General features: G+C 41.4%; 2 protein-coding genes across 3 annotated transcripts; one reads left to right on the top strand and one right to left on the bottom strand.

The window, feature by feature from the left end:
- The first annotated feature begins 938 nt into the window (after nt 1-938).
- cant1b (calcium activated nucleotidase 1b) lies at nt 939-10126 on the top strand. 2 transcript variants are annotated; one of them, XM_049571325.1, is made up of 5 exons: nt 939-1080; nt 5750-6346; nt 6438-6578; nt 6835-7038; nt 8039-10126. In XM_049571325.1, exons 2-5 carry the CDS (start codon nt 5809-5811, stop codon nt 8407-8409), a joined length of 1254 nt encoding a protein of 417 aa, XP_049427282.1. In that variant the 5' UTR covers nt 939-1080; nt 5750-5808; the 3' UTR covers nt 8410-10126. The 2 variants fall into 2 exon arrangements, with proteins under 2 accessions (XP_049427282.1, XP_049427281.1); XM_049571324.1 differs by lacking the exon at nt 939-1080 and adding an exon at nt 3656-3777.
- A 75-nt stretch (nt 10127-10201) lies between these two features.
- ogal (O-GlcNAcase like) lies at nt 10202-18679 on the bottom strand. The gene is made up of 17 exons (XM_049571323.1): nt 18279-18679; nt 18033-18084; nt 17607-17704; nt 16069-16199; nt 15509-15680; nt 15224-15322; nt 14986-15125; nt 14729-14873; nt 13603-13704; nt 13234-13490; nt 12961-13144; nt 11889-11974; nt 11668-11760; nt 11495-11583; nt 11300-11420; nt 11089-11218; nt 10202-10672 (listed from the first exon to the last, which is right to left on the bottom strand). Exons 1-17 carry the CDS (start codon nt 18349-18351, stop codon nt 10536-10538), a joined length of 2109 nt encoding a protein of 702 aa, XP_049427280.1. The 5' UTR covers nt 18352-18679; the 3' UTR covers nt 10202-10535.
- Nucleotides 18680-19141: the final 462 nt, after the last annotated feature.

Here is a 19141-nt window from a genome sequence, read left to right as displayed (position 1 = left end):
CCACAAATGGAATCGGACACAGAAAACCAAGGCCAGCACAGTGTTGTATCATGAGAGATAGATAGATAGAAGGGAAATTCAACTGTCCAGTAGGTCATAAAAAACAACATCCACACTTAACTCTCACCAACAATAATACAGTGGTATTAAACTAGACATAAGATAAAATAAGTTAAAATAAGTGTATAAATAGAAATGAAAAATTAAATTAAAATTGCCCATTCCACAGTCCAGTCCAGTTGTGGCTAAGGTGATGTGTGTGAGTGTGTGTGTGACTGGAGGTGTTAAACAGTCTTATTGCCGTGGGTATGTAAATGTGGCTAAAACTACTGTGGTCATAATACAGCCGCATTGCAAATAGTACCTTCATGAAGGTTATGATGTAGAGAATTAGTTGAGATGCTTGTGTTTGTTTTATTTTGTGCACCTCAGTAAATTAACCAGGGTATATTAGAGATAGACAATAAAGACGAGGACGGATTATTGAACGAGCCTACTGTGCAAAGGCCCAGGGGCCCGAAGTGTCCCCAGGGTGCTGCAGCCTAGGGCTTTACTTGCAAAAGGTCACTCAAACTAACACGTACTGGCCAGGAAAAGACTCAAAATGGCTGCAGAGGGATAGAAAACGGGCAAAACAACCATAAAGAGACACAAAACAATCACAAGAAATGCAAAATGACAGCAAAAATAGGCAAAAGCACCTCAAAGTTGGTGCTTCTTGCTCTTATGTAAGAGAGGTGATGAGGCCTTTTGTGCCCAGGGGCCCACTGTCTCATATCCGCCCATGGATATAGATAATTAATGGGGTCAAGGTCCAGGGGGCTCAACAGCAGTTTATTACCCTCTATTGAAAGTTATTCCTTTTTGTCACCCTGAGGAAAAAATGAGTATGAGTCACAGGGAGTGGTAAGATGTATTTTGGATATCAGTGGTGAAGTTTCTGACAGACTGTGGGCAGTTGACGCCATCAGTTCAGTTGCCTCAGGCTCCAGACAGGAGGAGCTAATCGTCTAGAGGTTGCTAACCTAACAGTCCATCAAATATGGCCAGCCGGTCGGGCATGAGGACCCTCTGTACCAGGTAAGCCCTGAGATTTTTAACAGTCACGAAATGACGACTAGATAAATCGTAACTCCTCAGCGTCTTAAGTCCGGTGACTAAGCTCGTTATTACCGTTAGCATGTCAGAGGTTAATGCTCGCGAGCTCAAGTTGCTAGCTGCGGTTAGCATTGTAGCTAACGTTAACCGTTTAAATGGAACCGCTGTCTCCTCGGCTCTTTATATAAGCAAGTGTTTAGCAGTGCTAACTGATGTATTTTATTCAGAAGTAAGTCGGCTTTATATCGTTTAACTTTAGTGTGATTGAATTTGTGTTAAGATTAGAGGTTTAACGTTTTGTTTACTTTAGTGGAGCTGGTCAAAGTTTACAAGTGTTGCCGGGGGGAGCTTCACTGACTCGTCATGACTCTGTGCCGTCGTGGCTGTCTGAGAGCACAGGTATGGAGGGAGAGGGAGCTGTAGCGTGAAATTACATCCATTATCAAGAAAGAAATGTCTCTTCAGCCATATTGTTAATCTGTTAGGGACTGTTCTTTACGTAGCAGAGGAAAGGGGTGACGGGGGTGTTTTATTTTATTTATTTATTTTTTTGACCCTCTTCAAAGCTACAGATATTTTCCCTTGAGCCTTTATGAGTGACTGGGGAAAGTGCCAGTCACTGATGGAGGCTCCACCATAAAATTAAATTTGTTATTCGATTTTTAACACTTAACTTTCGATGTGTAAAAGTTAAAAGTAAAGTTAAAGGAGAAATCCTGAGTTTGAAGAAGCCATGGCTTTACACTCTTGTCTTGCATGCTGGTGGTTAGTCAGTGGAGACAGTTTATTTTTGGCCAAATTTTAAATGACATATAGCCTAAAGTGATCTCATGAAATATCTGGTTATAATTGTTTTTCTAATGGAAGCATTCGTTGCACATGATGTGTCCAAGGACCTTTTGGAAATTTCAAAATGTAACATAATGTAATAATTTTTTTTTTTTTTTTTTTTTTTTTTTAACAGTTTTTCGGCAATGATAAAATGTGTTATTTTAATAAATTTTTAAAGAAAACATGCCTGATTTTTGCATACCCATCAGAGCTGGAAATTAGCACCAGCCACCAGCCAAATGCTGGTAAAATATCCAGGTGGCTGCTTGATTTGCTTTCCAACCCTGATGCCCATTGTATGCTTTTTTAAGAAGACATGCCTGGGTTTTGAGTAGAATTAATACAAAATACAGGCATTTAAATCTGTATGCCCCTACCCTAAGCCAACTTAAAAAACATAAATCCCTCCCAAATGCTTAAAAAAATGATGACATGCCTCCCCCTTTTTGCACCAACCCTTTCCCCCTTATAAATAACGAACAGACCCTTATCACCAACAAAGACCAGGTAAGCACTAGTGCTTTTGTGTTTTAAGTTGACTCAACAGTATACAGTACTAAGAAGGTCTTGGAAACTGTTGGAACTGTTATTGGTCAGTGTTAAAACAACACAAGTGATTACTCAGCTGCCTGCATCTGTTACATCTTCCTCTATTATTGAATATATGTTAATAGTAAAAGGAAGTGTTTCTGTTAACTTGGATAGGTTTTGTTATGATTATGAGTGTTTCTGAAGGTCAGATTAAACCAACGGAAGACACAAACATTTACACTGGTGGTTTTCCCTGTTTATTTATCCAGTTGGATGTGACTCAAACTGAAATCTGTGTAGAATAAGATACATATAAATACCATAACACTGAGACATCTCCATCACACCTACACGTGCTAAATAACAGTCACAGACAATAATTAAGCAGCGCATCATAGTAGGAAACCATAGTTTGAGAGAAATAAAACCTTAACTTAGGGTCCAGCTCCTAGCTTCAAGCATTATGACATGTCTATGACAACAGAGTAAACTCCTCTCATAGGAGAGATGTGTTAAAAGCTCCAGAAAAAGCCAGTCAGTGAGAGTTAAGATTGTCTTTCAGTCAAATAAATAAATCAACCTTAATATAAATGAAGGGAAGCAAGCAACATTTCACATTTTAAAGCTGTAACCTGCAAATATTGGGTAGTTTTGCTCAATAAACTGGTATAAAAAAAATAGTAGTAAAATGGGAAATTATACAGTTTCTGTTGATTGACATCCTTTCAGAAGCAGTGCTAGAATCTCACACACAGACGCATATTTAGAGGCGGGTGCTGCCCATGTTGTGACCTTAAATGACACTGTGGGCATGAGACATAATGGTGAGACTTAGACGTATTAAAGCCATCCAGGGGATTTGGGCTTATATATATTGTGTGGTAACATCCAACCACATTTAAAATAAGCCCTCATTCAAAGTGCAGCCTTGGCTATTAAAACTGGTTTTGAAACTCTTTGTTCAAAATTCAATGTGCTCACTGCTAATCAGTAATTGCTGACCAGGCCTTATTCTTTCTTAATCCCACTGTTGTTAAAACTCAGACACGCTATACCTTTTACAGGTTTGGTTTCCAGCCTCACCTTCCTTAGCGTTATCTTTTTTAGAGAAACCTCACTTTTTTTTCTAGACTCAACAAGCAGGGGTAGAAACTTCAGAGTGCCATGGAGAGAAAAGGAGGAGACTTGGTGAGATAGAGATCAGTTATTCATGCGGGACACAGTGGCCGAAGGGACGTGGAGTTTATCATGGGATGCGTGCGAAGGCAAACAGCATGATGGTTACAGCGTGTTCAGAGGAGAAGAGGCGAAGGAAGGGTGAATAATTAAATTCTTCACACAGCATATAGCATACAGGGAGGCAGTGTTTGGGTCTGTGCATCGCGGGATGGGAAACAGGGGCTGTGCATACAATAGCGACAATAAGGGCATTATATATTGGTGGAGAGTGTGCCAATTTGACATGTCCGTGTGTGTGAGTGTGTGTGTGTGTGTGTGTGTGTGTGTGTGTGTGTGTTAAAGAGCATGTTAGTTAAGGAGTATGAGTTTGTGTGGAGGGCTGCTGAAGAGACAGAAGAGAGGTAATGGTTACCAGCTGTAAAGGATGTTAGATTATGTGGTGCACTACAGTAATACTAAACAGCCTCTTGGTAAATATTTCTAAAAACTGGTTTGTGTTGTCACCCATACTTTTAAGATAGTGATTAAAGCAGACTATTCTCTCAGGCTGATATTGTTCTTTCACAGAAACATTTTGTTAATGCTGTGGTGACAGTTGGCCTATTTTGGGTTGTTGCTAAAATGGTGATGATTTATCAGTTTAATTACACAAGTGCTCTGCTACTTCAGTCCCACCTAGATATTGCTTTAGCGCTGCAATAAATGTTTAATATACAGTTGCATTATCCTCCACTGCTCAAGATCCCCTTTATTGTAAAGCTGAATTTGTTGTCACACTAACTTCTTGTAAGATTATGCTTCAATCATATGTTTAAATCTGGAGCAATCATTCCTAATTGCTAGGAAACTGGTTCACTTTTTCAGGAAATTGCTTTCTGAACAGCAGGAATAAAGGTCTGGTGTGCTACATTTGCAAAAAAAAAAAAAAAGAAAGAAAAAATCTAGTAAATTTAAGTATTGTTGGTTGTGTTTGACTACTATTAAAGGCATGTTTAAATGTTTTCATGACTCAGTGCAGACGGGTTGAGGGAGCTTAACCCATGACTGTGCTGAAGCGTATTTACTATAACTATGGTTGCCATTGACAACGGAAAGGTTGAGGGTCACCTTGGTACTGTTGTTCTCACAGACCAAGCACACCTCTCGTATTTCAGCAGGCAGGTTGTCTGTTGGCATGTACATATACATACCAGCCCTATACTGGTTTGTCAGACCTTTTTGTAACTCAAATGAAACCATCTGTATGTAGATCTAAAGAGGAAACTATAATTCATTAGCACATGTGGGTTCAGTCTGTGGATCCCATGATCTTCTGCACATTGTTAGCATAGTTTTAGATCTTGACATTTGGTGAAATCACAGGTGTTGAATGTGTTTTCTGGCTTTTAGCTTTAGATAAGTTGTTTATAACACTGACGTGTACTACCAATAGAAGACTACAACAGGCATGAGAGGTGTTAAACTTCTACTACACAGAAGAATTACAGGAATAGATGATCATCAGGAGTTGGCTGTTTCCACACACAGCACTAGTGATATGTCATTTTACAAACGAATATCTTTGGGGCTCAGAGAGACAAAGTCATTTGACATGAACATCAGAACACAGTCAAGTTAGTGATATGCTTGTCATTCTGAGAAGACGCCCCAGCTTCCTACTCAGTATGCATATTAGGGGTTCTGCGAGAACAGTACTCCGTTGTGTACAAAGAACAATGGGAACAACAGCCCATTTTTCTGACATGTTGTCCTCCTCTCCCATGTTTATTGTTTAATCTTCCCCAGCTATTGTTTTCAGTGTTTTTTATTTAAACTTTATACAGAGTTTGATGAAATTAACAATACACAGCTTCACAAACAGTGATTTGATCCTTGTCAGCTGAAAACAATGCCATTTGTACCATGTAATGAACAATAACTAGACAATTTGACATGTGATTTGAATACCTTAAGAAGTGTTAAGCAGACTTGGCATGTTTAAAACAATTTAATAATTCTTACAGTTTATGCAAATGCACTTTTCTCCTCTTTGTCAGTTTTATTATCATTTACATTTTGTGCAACCATGTCCGTCATCAAGCGTCTGATCGGATGTGCTTCTCTATCCCAGGCTATAGTGGTCATCACCCCCAGTCCAAGCCTGACAGTGAGGATGGAGAAGATACTTCCATGACCTCCTTTGGTGTTGCCGTCCGAGGCCTCCCCCTGGCCTTGGCGTCCATGACACAAGCTGCCTCCTCAGACTCACGCTTCCACCCTAAATGGCGGGCGATCACTGTGGCCACCCTGCTGGCTTTAGTGCTCATGTTATACCTGCACCGGACAGTCGGGGACAGAGACACTGTCACCAGAGGTTACAACCGCAACAGGTTTCACAGTTTGCAACTGCACAGTGAGGGTGACGGTGATGTCTTCAGGGACATTAACAGACAAACTGCACGAGGCCTCTCCCGGCACCAGAGAGCGGAAAAACCTTACAATGACACATACCCGTTAAGTCCTCCAGAGAAGACAAAGCATGGCATTCGTTACCGGATTGGTGTGGTTGCAGATCTGGACACAGCGTCACGTAGCTCTAAGGATCAGACGTGGTTCAGCTACATGAAAAGAGGGTACCTGACTGTTTCGGACAGCGCTGACAGACTGGAGGTGGAGTGGGATGCTGAGACGGTCACACTGGAGAGTCATCTGGCTGAGAAAGGACGAGGTAGAGGGACACAAACTGATCTCTGCTCACAATGTTTGTGTTTTCTCATCAGTATGTTGGTTACCTCACTGTTTGACTTGCTGTGCTGCAGGTATGGAGCTGTCCGAGCTGGTGACGTTCAACGGTCAGCTGTACAGTGTGGACGACCGCACAGGCGTGGTGTACAGGATCGAGGGCAACCAGGCTGTTCCCTGGGTTATATTACCTGATGGGGATGGTTCAGTCTCCAAAGGTCAGTCTCCAAAAGTCGCTCACTCTATCCATTGTATACATGTAGATCCTTTGATTTGTACATTCTTTGTTTTGCACTCAAAAATTTGAGAATGAAAATCCAAAAATATAGTATAAAGATAGCCACTATAGCCCTTCTTAGATTGTTTCAATGTGTGATGTGCCGTATTGTTGTAGCAAACAACTTTGGAAAGGTTGGCGGCCATTTTACGAGGTTTACATTCCCTCTTACAAACCAGTCCTTGTTCTGTGTGCAGGATTCAAAGCAGAGTGGCTGGCAGTGAAGGATGAGCACCTGTATGTTGGCGGCCTGGGGAAAGAGTGGACCACAACCTCTGGAGAAGTCGTCAACAACCACCCAGAGTGGGTGAAAGTTGTGGGCCACCATGGTGATGTGCAGCATGAGAACTGGGTGCCGCACTACAACGCCCTGCGGAGCGCAACAGGGATACAACCACCAGGTCCTGACCTTTTTTGTTTGTTTGTTTCCTCTTCTTCTTCTTCTTCTTTATAGTCCTGTCCACTTACAACAATTACTGAATTTGCACCAAGAGTGTAGATTGGGTTTCAGATGTCAGGGGTTTCTTCATCCAAAAATAGACAAATAAAACCTTGAAATAAATGGTTGCAGTAAAACTATTTAAAGTTTACATTTAATTTAATTGAAATAAAGTGTTGTATTTGCATCTTTAAAGAGTGAGGGGCTGTCCACACCGACGCGGGTATTTATAAAACCATGAGTCTTTGCTCACGGTTTGGCCTTTCATCCACACGTTACCGCAGTTTTGGGCCCCTGTAACCGGAGTCCAGGGTGAACTTTTTGGAAAAGTCCAGTGTCAGCAGTCATGTGTGGACAAGATAACCGCAGTTATTTTGTCTCGTCTCCATTGTATGATGTCACAGTGTGCGATGTAAACAGAAAACAGCTGTGTTATTACCCAATCCAGTGTGTGCGAGAGACGATTTGAGGTTATTTAGCAGCATATTAAATATATATATATTTTTATTATTATATTATTATATTGATTTTTCGTGCTTGTTGTTTTTCCGGTAATGATGTTGTACTTCCTTCTTATTGGCTACAGTGGCCTTACAGTTAGGAGTTATATCGCCACCTACTGCTTTGGCATGTGTATTACATTGCTTGATAGTGGAATTTGTGGTGTCATGTGGGTGGAGGTATTTTTATTACACAGCTCGTATGGACGCAGATTTTTTAATAACTGGAGGCCAGAAAAGTTCGTTTTTAAAAATACCCGTGCTCGTGTGGACTAGGCCTCAGTGTGTATGAATAAATCACCTGAAAATAAGAATTGCGTTTTTGTTACCTTAGAATGAGACATTTATATCTACATAGGAGAATGAAGAAGAAATGACACCCATAATTGGCAGTCACATTTACACACAGTCTCCATAATTCATCTGTTAACTCTCCATTCTTCAACTCTGCTTGTTCTATAGGCTACCTTATCCATGAATCAGCAGCGTGGAGCGAGCGTCTCCAGCGCTGGTTCTTCCTCCCTCGCCGTGCCAGTCACGAGCACTACGAAGAGACAGCAGACGAGCGGCGCGCCACCAACCTCCTCCTGTCCTGCCCCGCAGACTTCAGCTACATAACAGTGCGGCACGTTGGACCCCTCAACCCAACCCACGGCTTCTCCTCGTTTAAATTTGTCCCAGACACAGACGATCAGATAATTCTCGCCCTGAAATCAGAGGAGGATGCAGGCAAGATTGCCACCTACATCATTGCATTTACGCTAGACGGTCGGGTGCTTATGCCCGAGACAAAGATAGGGGATGTGAAGTTTGAGGGGCTGGAATTCATTTGAGGACGGCGCTGAAAGTGCACACAGTCCTGGAGGATAAATAAATCTGCAGGGGTCCTCTGTAGTTTAGACTGGACTGTACATGTGCAACACTGTTCCTTTGAGTCCTTAGTATTACATTCCCCTCAGTTCTACTGTGCAATAATGTCGTATGACCCAAAAATATATATTTTATAATTATATTGTGTGATAAATGAGAGGAGCAGGAGAACGCTGCACCACCACCAGGGAGGACAATTAAGTGTCACCACTTCAGTTTATATGTGACATGTTAAGGCGACACAACTGACTCGCTGTTACAGAAACGGTCACCACCCAATAAGATTTTAAACACTTTTATAATTAGACACTGCTGATATTCCAGAGGAGTCTGGGTAAAAAGAAAACTTTATATACGAGTAGCAGTCAGTCTATCAAGGGGCCAGATGCATAAAACTCTGCGTAGATTCATGACTAAAACTGTGTGTAGGCACAAAGGCAGAAATGTGCACATGCATTATTTTCGTCCGATTTATAAAGCTGTGCGACACCTGATCCTGTTCTCTAAATCTTGATGATTGTGGCACATGCACAAGCCTGATTTCCACACCCACAGTTCGCCATAAATGCTTGTAGAAATGCCCTTAAACATCTGTTTGCATATCTATACCACCAGTCATTAGACTTGTAAATAAGACGCACGATAAAGAAAGTGCAATTTCATGAACTGTCGCATCAGTGAGGGCCTCTAATGGTAGCAGCGCGGCTGTCAATACACACAGCTGTGGATATTTGTAGCTTCTGTTTCACCAATTGATCACATATCTGCAAACCATCATCACGGTAAAATCTCAATCATCATTATTGTTAAACGTCAGAAGGATGATCAGTGATACATTCACAGCGCTCATGTTGAAACTGACTTTATAAAGTGCTTCACAGGACAATATCAAATAATCACTAACGGAGATGAATGTGAATAAAAATGATGACAAAACTCATCACTCAAACACTTAATTTAATTTATGAATGTGCCTTAGATTGAAATGTTACAGAGCGCTGTTTAGACTGCAAAAATGATATCACAGTCAGTGATGGTGATAACCTAAAAATGTTATCTGTTTCTCAACTTGTTTTTAATCTCCTCCTTATCATTTCACCCAAAACTAGCTCAGCTAAAAACGTGTGTATGCCTGGTTGGAAGAATGTGTGAGTTGCGCACATTCTTATCGCACATTCTTCCTTTATAGGTACCGGTTAATGTGGTGTAAGCATATTTCTTTTGCAAACACATCATTTATGCATCTGGCCCCGGGTAATGTGGATCTCCTCTCCTGCAGCCGAACTCTGCTGGTCAGACACTCAGGGGAACAAACAGGATAAAATATTTTAAAGAAGAGAAACAAATGTCCTTCAGTTACTTGAAATATTAAACTCACTCATTGCATTATGTTTTATCTTCATTTCAGACACACTGAAGTCTCTGTTATTTGATTTCTATTGATGTAATGGGTCTAATTACTGGATGCATATCAACTTCTGATTCATAAAGCACATGTGATGAGTTCTTCTGAGCAGGTCCACAAATGGTTCTCACACATTTTAATAGACTGAATATCATTAGTTTCTTAAGCCAGAGAATAATTGAAACACCAGCTATTTTATTTAAACAGTAACCATTCATATATTCATTTTGTACCCTCTCAAAATACAAAGAAATAAATTATCTTGTTTGAATGTTTTGTTGTGTATACGTCTTGTTTTTAATGTCGCCAACTGTGAAGTGTCAGATGCAACAAATCAGAACATTTTTTTTAACGTTTTTATTGTGCTGGGTTAAAACAACAAATTTATCTCAAAAATAATCACTTTACATTTTAAAATATTAATGTCTACAAAATCAGTAGTATTTTGCATTACACATCTGTTACTCAGATTTCATTTAACGTTCCCTCGACTATTGTTACAGCTTTGTAGGAGGATACTGGCGAATGGTGATGGTTACTAGATTACACAAATCATATCAAATGATATTAACTGATCAGAAATGATGATGGAGTTTAGTTTGACATGATGCAAAGTTAGCAATTAGTCACAGTTTCATCTCTCAACATTTCAAACCTGAGGAAAATCCTTGTGATCGATCTTGTTCACAGGCTTGTCCCCATAGTGAGGATGCCTTCAGGTAGTCCGGCGATTTGTATGGGTTTGAAGGAGCCCAGTTTAGTGTAGAAGTCAAGCATCCTGCGATCACTCTGCCTCAACTCACAGAACGCTCCTCTGGAACCTTGAAAGTTGGGGAAAAGGAAATAAAGAAGATGTTTGAAATTTCAAGGATTGTGCTTCAAAATGGAATTCATTGATACTTGTACAAAGTCGTGCAGATTCATAGATGCAAAGCTCACAAAACCAGCTGATACTCTCATTGCACAGCTGTGGTGCATGAGGATTCAGAACTGATGAAGCATATAAGAATAAGAATATAATAATTGAAAACTATGAGTTTTAAATGACCCCAATATGCCTACATGTGCATGAATAAACAGACGCTGCTAGCAGGAGTTGGCAGGTGTGGAGCTGCTGTGACTGACTGAGCAGCGCCTCCTTGTGGAGAATATGCAGCCTGTTAAACCTGAGTTTATGAATTGATTACGGGCCAGTTTCATGAGGCTCATCTAAGAATTATCAGAGGCCTTGACCTACCACTGCTCCTGATGGAGGACAACAGCTGACCAATCATACGCTTGGCTGGAGAAGGATCAGTGACCCGGGGCAGCACTTGTATGGTAACCAGGGAGGGGAAGTCCTTCAACACTGAGTCACTTACTGCCCTCTGGAGGTTTGAGATAAAACAAAACAAGTAACGCACTGTATCTTCATCTGGTATTTTGGAAACTACTCAAACGCTGATTACCTGAATCTTGGCTGCAGCTGGTTTGGCATCAGTGAGCGCCAGGGCGTAACCACACACCCCAATCTCATCCTCCAGAACAAGACCACACTGAGGGGAAGGGGAGATCTCACCTGTTGACAGGCTGCAGTGGGGACAGAGGGAATGTTAGGACTTGAGTATAAAAGCATGAACACTCCAGAGTGAAATCTGACTCACCTGTCGCAGATAAGTGGAGGCTGCATCATCAAGGGGACTCTGCCGTCTCCTGCGCTCTTCATCTCTGTGAAAATCCTTTCCACCGCCATCTAGTGCAGAAAACAAAACTGTAACATCACTACTGAATTTTAGCCAAAAAATGATCACAATGTCTGAAGAGCTGAAATCCTAACCTTATCCTCAGGGCAGTACGACCGTATGCAGTAGACCGCCGTCATGGGAGGATGTCTGTACAGGTCCCTGTTTCCATGACATGGCAGCATTCTCTACAAGTACGGGAATAATCATACTCAACATATTGATGGATGCTTGACACATAGTGATTAATGGGAGAAATGGTAGCTTTAATGTGGCCTAAATGACCAAATATGTCACAGTCTTTAGATGACGTTACCTGGAACTCTCCAGAGAGGCCTCCTCTGAAGCCCCAGGGTTCAGGATCATCGTTCATCGGCTGGGCTGAGGGTCGACCCTGCCCTCCTGAGGAAAGCAAACACATTATAACATGATGCTTACGTGGTTAAAGAGATAGTATGAATCTTGTGAAGTGAGGTTGTATGAGATATTTATCCATGGGCACTGTATTACCTACAGTAGCTGTCAATCAATACACCCCCGCTTTGGAGAAGCAGGCAGGAGTACTGCCATGGAAGCTAAACGATGTACTGCTGTGGATGGGTGCACAAACAATACTTGTTTTATAAACCTAAAAAAGTCCCACCTAAAAAATAATATTAACAGGTATATTATAATATTTTAACTGCTTTACCTTGCCGTAAAATAGTGCGTTTTTGGCGGGGAACTGAAGCCATTACGTCACTCTCTTCAAAGCCAGACTCCACTGACAAAAACAGTAATTTTAGCTTGCTGAATACAGGAGTTGCTGATCCACGGCTGCCCCGATCAGTTAGATTGTTTGTTATTGTGTGACTTTAGTGAGTCCAAACTAAACCTTTAAAACCCCAAAGTCACAAAATTACACAAACAAACTAACTGATCACGGCAGCTGTAGACCAGCAACTCCTGTGTTTAGTGATGTTAAATTAGTGTTTATCTCAATGGAGTCTGGCTTTAAAGAGAGTGATGTTACGGCTTAAGTTCCCTGTTGGAAATCGCTGTCTAACAGTAAGGTAAAGCAGTGAAAATATTCTAAATATAGCGTACACTTAAACTGATATTGATATTTTTTAGTTGGGCCTTTTTTTAGATGGCTAAATAAGGTTTGCCACTCCGCCCTTCCACAGCAGTACATTGCTTAGCTTCCATGGCAGTACTCCTGCCTGCTTCTCCAAACTGAGGGTGTGTCGATAGACATCTACTGTAGGTAATACACTGACTAAAAATAAGTACGGATTAAAATTTGTTATAAATGTGGGTAAAGATGAGCAACATAATGAAACACAACTAACCTTTTACAAACAAGCCTGTGTGGTTTGATGAACATTAGAAGATCTGGATTGTCTTACCGAGTGTTTTAATGTAGGCTCGAGCCAAGCCAACCCCACTCTTGATGTCACAGATGTAGTTGTAGAGGTCGTACAGAATGCTGCGGTTGGGGGCATTGGACAGACGATTGAACATCTGCACCACTGCTTCGCACATGTCATCAAAACGCTGTGCTCTCGAACGCCACTCAACACTCTGGGAAAACTGTGTTTAAGCATATATTTAGATGATGAAGAACATTGTTCACAACATCATCTGCTGTGGAGAAAAAAGTCTCAAACATGCAACACTACCTTGTCTGTTTCTGCAGCGGCATCCCAACTGTGGGTCTTGAGCCAGTCCAGCTCCTGCAGCATGGTCCTGGCTGTTGCCCCGTGTTCGTACGGCAGGTAGAAGAGGTCCGACAGCAGCTTCAGGTCATCCAGGGTCAGAGGCTCTGCTGTGTACAGCGGGTTCTCCCCAGGTCCAGGAATGTAGGAGCTCTCTCCCATGTCTGTCTGCATGGGCTCCTCATCTGACGACTCCTTCTTGAGACGAGTTGAAGGACGACCTGGAGAGACGTGGACAATGATGGCACATGTTGCCTGGATGTGATTCCCACCCCATCTCTGCCTTCCACCCCTGCCACTGTTTGTGGTTTAATGAAAAGTATTTTTTCATACCTCCAGGTTGATCAGTGCTCAGAAACTCCTGCAGCCAGTCAGTGAGGGCCAGGGTCAGGGCTTTCTGGGGGCTGTAGAAGGGGTCCTGCTCCTCATCACCAGCTGATGGAGGTCAGACACATTGAGACATTGCACAGAATCCACATTTCCAAAGATATTATATATTTCAGGCTTCTGCCTCTATAACTATTATCCACCTGTCTGTGTCACTAGTTTCAGATTCCATTCCGTGTTTAGTATCTCAAGAAAAGTCAGAATTTCAGTACACTTAGCAACGAAGCTGTGTCCATGGAGGTCACCCGTAAACTGTCATTCAAGTTAAGACGTACAGATCAGCAAGACAAAAATTACAACAAAGAGACACAAAAAGACCACAAAGAGAGGCAAAATAACTGCAAAAGGGGGCAAAACATCCAGACACAAAATACCCCCCCAAAAAACCCACACAAAATTACCTCAAAGAGACACAAAACTGTAAAAATAAAAATAAAAAATACACATGATTACTTCAAAGAGACACAAAATCACTAGAAAGAGACACAATACTACAAAAAATACACAAAATTACCTCAAAGATACACAAGATGACAAGAAAGAGACACAAAACAACCACAAAGAGACACAAAGCTACAAAAAGTACAAAGAAATTACCTCAAAGAAACACTGCTTGACAACAAAGAGATATAAAACAACAATGTCTTGCTCCTGTGTAGGAGAGGTGGTAGGGCCTTCTGCATGTTTGTGCCCAGGGTCGCATTATTTCATAAACTGCCCATGGCTGTGTCAACCATTTTCTAAAAATTTCAAGCAGCCACTGGTCTTTGTTCATGCTAGTACTGTTTAAAAAAAAACACTTTAAAACTGGAAACCTGCACACGCTTTGTATAATGTGACATTTCAGCAACATATTCCTGTCTTTATGCATGTACGTGATTAGGGGAGGAGCTTATTTATCTAAATAGGACACACCCCATCTCCTTCCCCATGATCACTATAGTTATACTGGTGTATTGTTTAAGTCACATTTGAGCTGGGCTGTTCTGCGTCTACGCCAAAGCTGCTAGATGTAATGAAAAGGCAGCACTGAGAGTTGTACATTACATTTCAAGAAAAACTGTGCACTCACCCATCTCTACATCCCTCTGTCCTCCATCAGGGGTTGCTTTGCACCATGTAGCCAAGGTGTGGATGGCCACAAAGTTTGGGTAGAACTCACAGTTGGGATTGGTGAGCACTCCTCTCAGTTTGGGAATCAGCTCAGTGGAACGATCCTAACAGGACAAGATCATGTTAATATAATTATTTCTGGACACAGATCAGATTGGAGCTGATGCACACATCTCAAATTATAAATATAAACAGAGATTACAGTCAGAAGCTGACCTTGTATGGTCCGAGGAAGAGCCTTTGTGGGTCATAGTCATTTGCATGGATATTGTCCCATATGACTGGTGGCCTCTTCAGGACGGAGGACACCTCTTCTATGGACTCAACAGAGATTTTGTGGGATACCACTTTGGGGCCTAAATAACACAAATAGGAGAGTGAGTACAAAAAATATGCATCATAAAACTGTACCTTTGGCTACTTCTGTGTTGGCTCTGGGTCAGTGCGGCCTTACCAGTCCACAGTATGTCTATCCCAGGCAGCAGCTTCTCTCCCACAGTGTGCAGGTAAGAGGACTGGGACACAGTGGGAGTGCAGAATGCAGCACAGTAATCTGGAGTTACAGGGACAAAACATGTGCAATTGATGGAAGACAGTGGCAAAAGAGAGCACACAGTGCTTACATGCTTAAAACTCCCCTGTATTCAACAGGACAAAATAATATTTGAGACATTTTACAAAACAAACCGCATTGTGCTCGTTCATTTAGCCACAGTGTTGGCCAACCCCACTGCCTGACCTGTAGGACAGAAGAGGAAGTACTCAGGGTCTCCCAGGTGCTGGTACACCGCGTTAGTGATGGCCACCTGAGCGTGGGCGAAGGAGCTGAAGGCCTGCTTATCAGCTGGACACATCTCAGTCTCAATGTCATCAAACAGTAAAGAGAAGGACCTGCAGCCAAACTGCTTCACCTGAGGGAGAGACAGGACAGCTTTGGGTTTGGAGATCTAAAAGGGACAGTTCATCCCAAAGCAAAAATACACATCTTTCCTGTTACCTGTGGTGCTTTTTAATCAATCTAGATTGTTTCACAACAGGTGAACTGTCAAAGCAAATTTTCGTTTAGGCTTATAAAGTTATTCTACCAGTAATTAAACCTACTTCCTGCATCAGTATCCGTGCCATCAGTTGCCCCTTGATCTCACAGTGTATCAAACACTTCTAATTTACTGCTTCATGTTTCATATAAAGTAATGTGGTGACCATATCAAACCCTCAGAGAGCCATGAAGCTAGATATAGCTGAGATTAAATTATCTCTCATGCACCCACCTTTCATCTCTGCACACAAAGTCCTAACCTGATCCAGTTTCCTCTTCAGGGCGGCAGCCTCTTTGGGGTTGGAGAAAGTAATGTCCAGGCCGGGAGAGATCGCGTAGATGAACTCTACGTTGTGCTGTTTAGCTGCTGATATCAGGGCGATGAGTTGTTCTGGGGAAATGATAAGAGGTAATAAATTAAATATACTGTTCTCTTAGTTAAGGGAATATTTTAAATGAATGCTGTTTTTAAGGGGAAGTAAATGATGCACTGGTTCCCAGTTTGGAGTATTAGATTTGAGCAATGCCAACCAATCTATAAGTCTCAACCGATAAGGACATTTGTGGGCTACCCAAGAGTAGATTCTCAAGTCTGTGATCATCAAAAACACCACAATAAATTTAAATCAGCTGTTCTGTTCACCCCACATCCAACATTAATACGCCTTGAATATTTGCAAAGGGAAAGTGACGGCCCAAAGTCCACTGAGAGTGTATGTTTTGATACACACTTGGAGTCATTAAGACATGATAAATTGTCACTGCCCTTCAGTAACATTATTGATAAGATGCACCTAATTAACAAAGGAGAGGCTCCAAACTGAGCAATTACACAATGTCTCTGAGGAGATAATGATGACTCAGAGTGGGACTTTGGTATGACACTGACATAAAATGAGAAAAGCTGATAACTACAGTTTAGAAATGACCACATCCTTTGTTTGAGTTTGTAGGTGTGTGTTATTGTTTTTGGTTCAGTTTGCATTTGTGTTGTCACAATCCTGGAATTAAATTGAATTGGAAAAATCGATAGCATTTTCAGTACCATGGGGAAAAAACTGACAGTGAGGGCATATAATTTTACATTTTTATATATATATATAAAAAGATACATATAAATAAGCTATAGCATGACGTTTGTTAGGCATTCACAATAAAAAGAGGCAAGAAAACGCAGCAACATGTTTCGAAAAATTTATATTTTTGACAACATTAGTTTGTGAATTAGGATCATGATGCCAACATGCACTCCATGATGTGAATACAGGTCCAGTTAAGGTTATTTTTAGTTTCAGAAACTGTTTTAATCTTTCCGGAACATTAGTGTCCATTAGTGTTTTATGTATGCCTTATGAATGCCACCAATAAAGTATGAAGGATATTTTTGAAATTCAGAGGTGGGAATGAAATTTAATCTAAACTTATTGAATCCATTGTACACAATTAGGAAGTTGTTGCACCAAAACAAAGCTATTTAATTTTGCATCTGTCTCGATACAAGTGCGCGCAGACAAGATACTTCATTGGATATGAATGCATGAGGTAGATGAAAGCTATCCCTGATGAGATGGGTGAAAATATTGATACCTGAGTAGTATTGTCAGATCTGTCACATCATTTAATTTAAATTAAAAAAAGAAAAAGGAAGGAGTTTCATTGTCTGCTCAGAGTCTATCTTACAGTTTTATTCATTTCTAGTTACTAGGTGATCTCAGGCCATCCTCCAGGTCCAAGAGTCGGGTGAAATTTGGGGTTTTATTCAGTGAACACGGGGAGCATGTGAAGGCGTGAAACTCACCTGCCTCCTCAGCAGTGTACAGGTCCCTCCAGTACATCCTGTGTTTGTAGTCATCCTTGGGGGCGTACAGGTACGTGTTCAGACCCCATTTCTGCTCCCTGTGGAACCCAACACCAGCAGTCAACAATTACATCAAATATTAAGTTAGTTTGGAAATGGTGAGAAATGATTGAGTACAATGGATCATTCTGTGTGTTAGAAGGGAGACAACAAATATAACAATAATGTTAAATATTAATGGTCCAGTGTTGGCAGTCTTTCAAGTGTCCTCAACTAAAGGTGGATATCTAATAAACAGCAGCACAGGGCAACACTCAATATGAAGCAAATACCATTTTTAGGACAGGCTCTGCTTTCATGTGACTGGTATTTTTTTTAAGTGTATTCATTCTCCTGTTTCATTCACTCACAGCAGGAGCCACATACCTTTTGAACAGCTCTGTTCTCTGCTCCATAGTCCATGGTCGCCCATAAAAACCTGCATCAAGCAAAGGTCAAGTTATGCACCAAATGTGTCTCCTTACCAGAAGCGATCAATACATGAATGATATCAAAATAAATCTAACTTCATCCTGCTAGCTAGTTTGCATCTTGTTTGAGGTGCTGTACTCCAACCTGCCCAACACTGGGGTGTGGTGGACCGGTTTGGGCCCCTGCTCCCAGTCTGCTCACCTTCCACGACTCCACTGATGAATCGCTTGTTACCAGTGTGGGGTCGCCCCCCGGTACTGCCCGGCTTTGACATGGTTTAGTGTTTAGTTTAGTGTTGAGTTGTCGTGTGTCTCTCGGTCTCTTCCTCCTGTTTACTAATGCTCACTCACAAGCTCCCCTGACAGCGCTGTCATAGATTTTTATGCCAGTCTTTACTTTGATTGACTTTTATTGAACCGTCCTCTCACGCCTGCGCAGACCGGTCGGAGTTACGCACCGGAAGCATCGCGCAGCAAGATGCTAACATGGTCTAAAGTCTGAGGTTGTAATAAAAACTGTGGGCGAATAAAAACCAGCTCTTATTTTGTGATGACTGAAGTTCAGCTCAGAAACAGGCAGGCAGGCGCGTGCTCACTGTTGACTGAACGTCAACGTGTCTGACCAACGGCTCAACGTCTTAAAGGGACAGTGTACCCGTGTCTTAAAGGGACAGTAGCACACCTGAAAACAGGAAAGGAGCACTCAAATAACAATCACTTTGGATTTCTTTCATCATAGTTCTGCAGAGACGTGGGAACAACTCATGATTTTGCAAGTGCCAAGTAAATCTCAAGTCTTTGCATTCACACGTGCTAAACTATCGGGCTGCACCACTGTTAATGGCATTACATCTGAACTGAACTGAATCCATGCTATGCAAAATTTTCTAGTGCAATGGTGCCTAACACTTCCAGATGAATGAATGTGAAATCTGTGTATTATCAGCTTAAATATCCCCTCCAAGTGTTTATAGACATGCTTATAAAATACTGCATGTAATTATCTTTTATATGTGTGTGTATATGTGTGTGTGTTTTTTCCACAAGAATTGCCTGGTAAGAAAA

The sequence above is a fragment of the Epinephelus fuscoguttatus genome, linkage group LG3, assembly GCF_011397635.1.
Source record: "Epinephelus fuscoguttatus linkage group LG3, E.fuscoguttatus.final_Chr_v1".
NCBI lineage: Eukaryota > Metazoa > Chordata > Actinopteri > Perciformes > Serranidae > Epinephelus > Epinephelus fuscoguttatus.
Note: the sequence above shows the minus strand (reverse complement) of the source record. Positions and strands in the feature narration are given on the sequence as shown.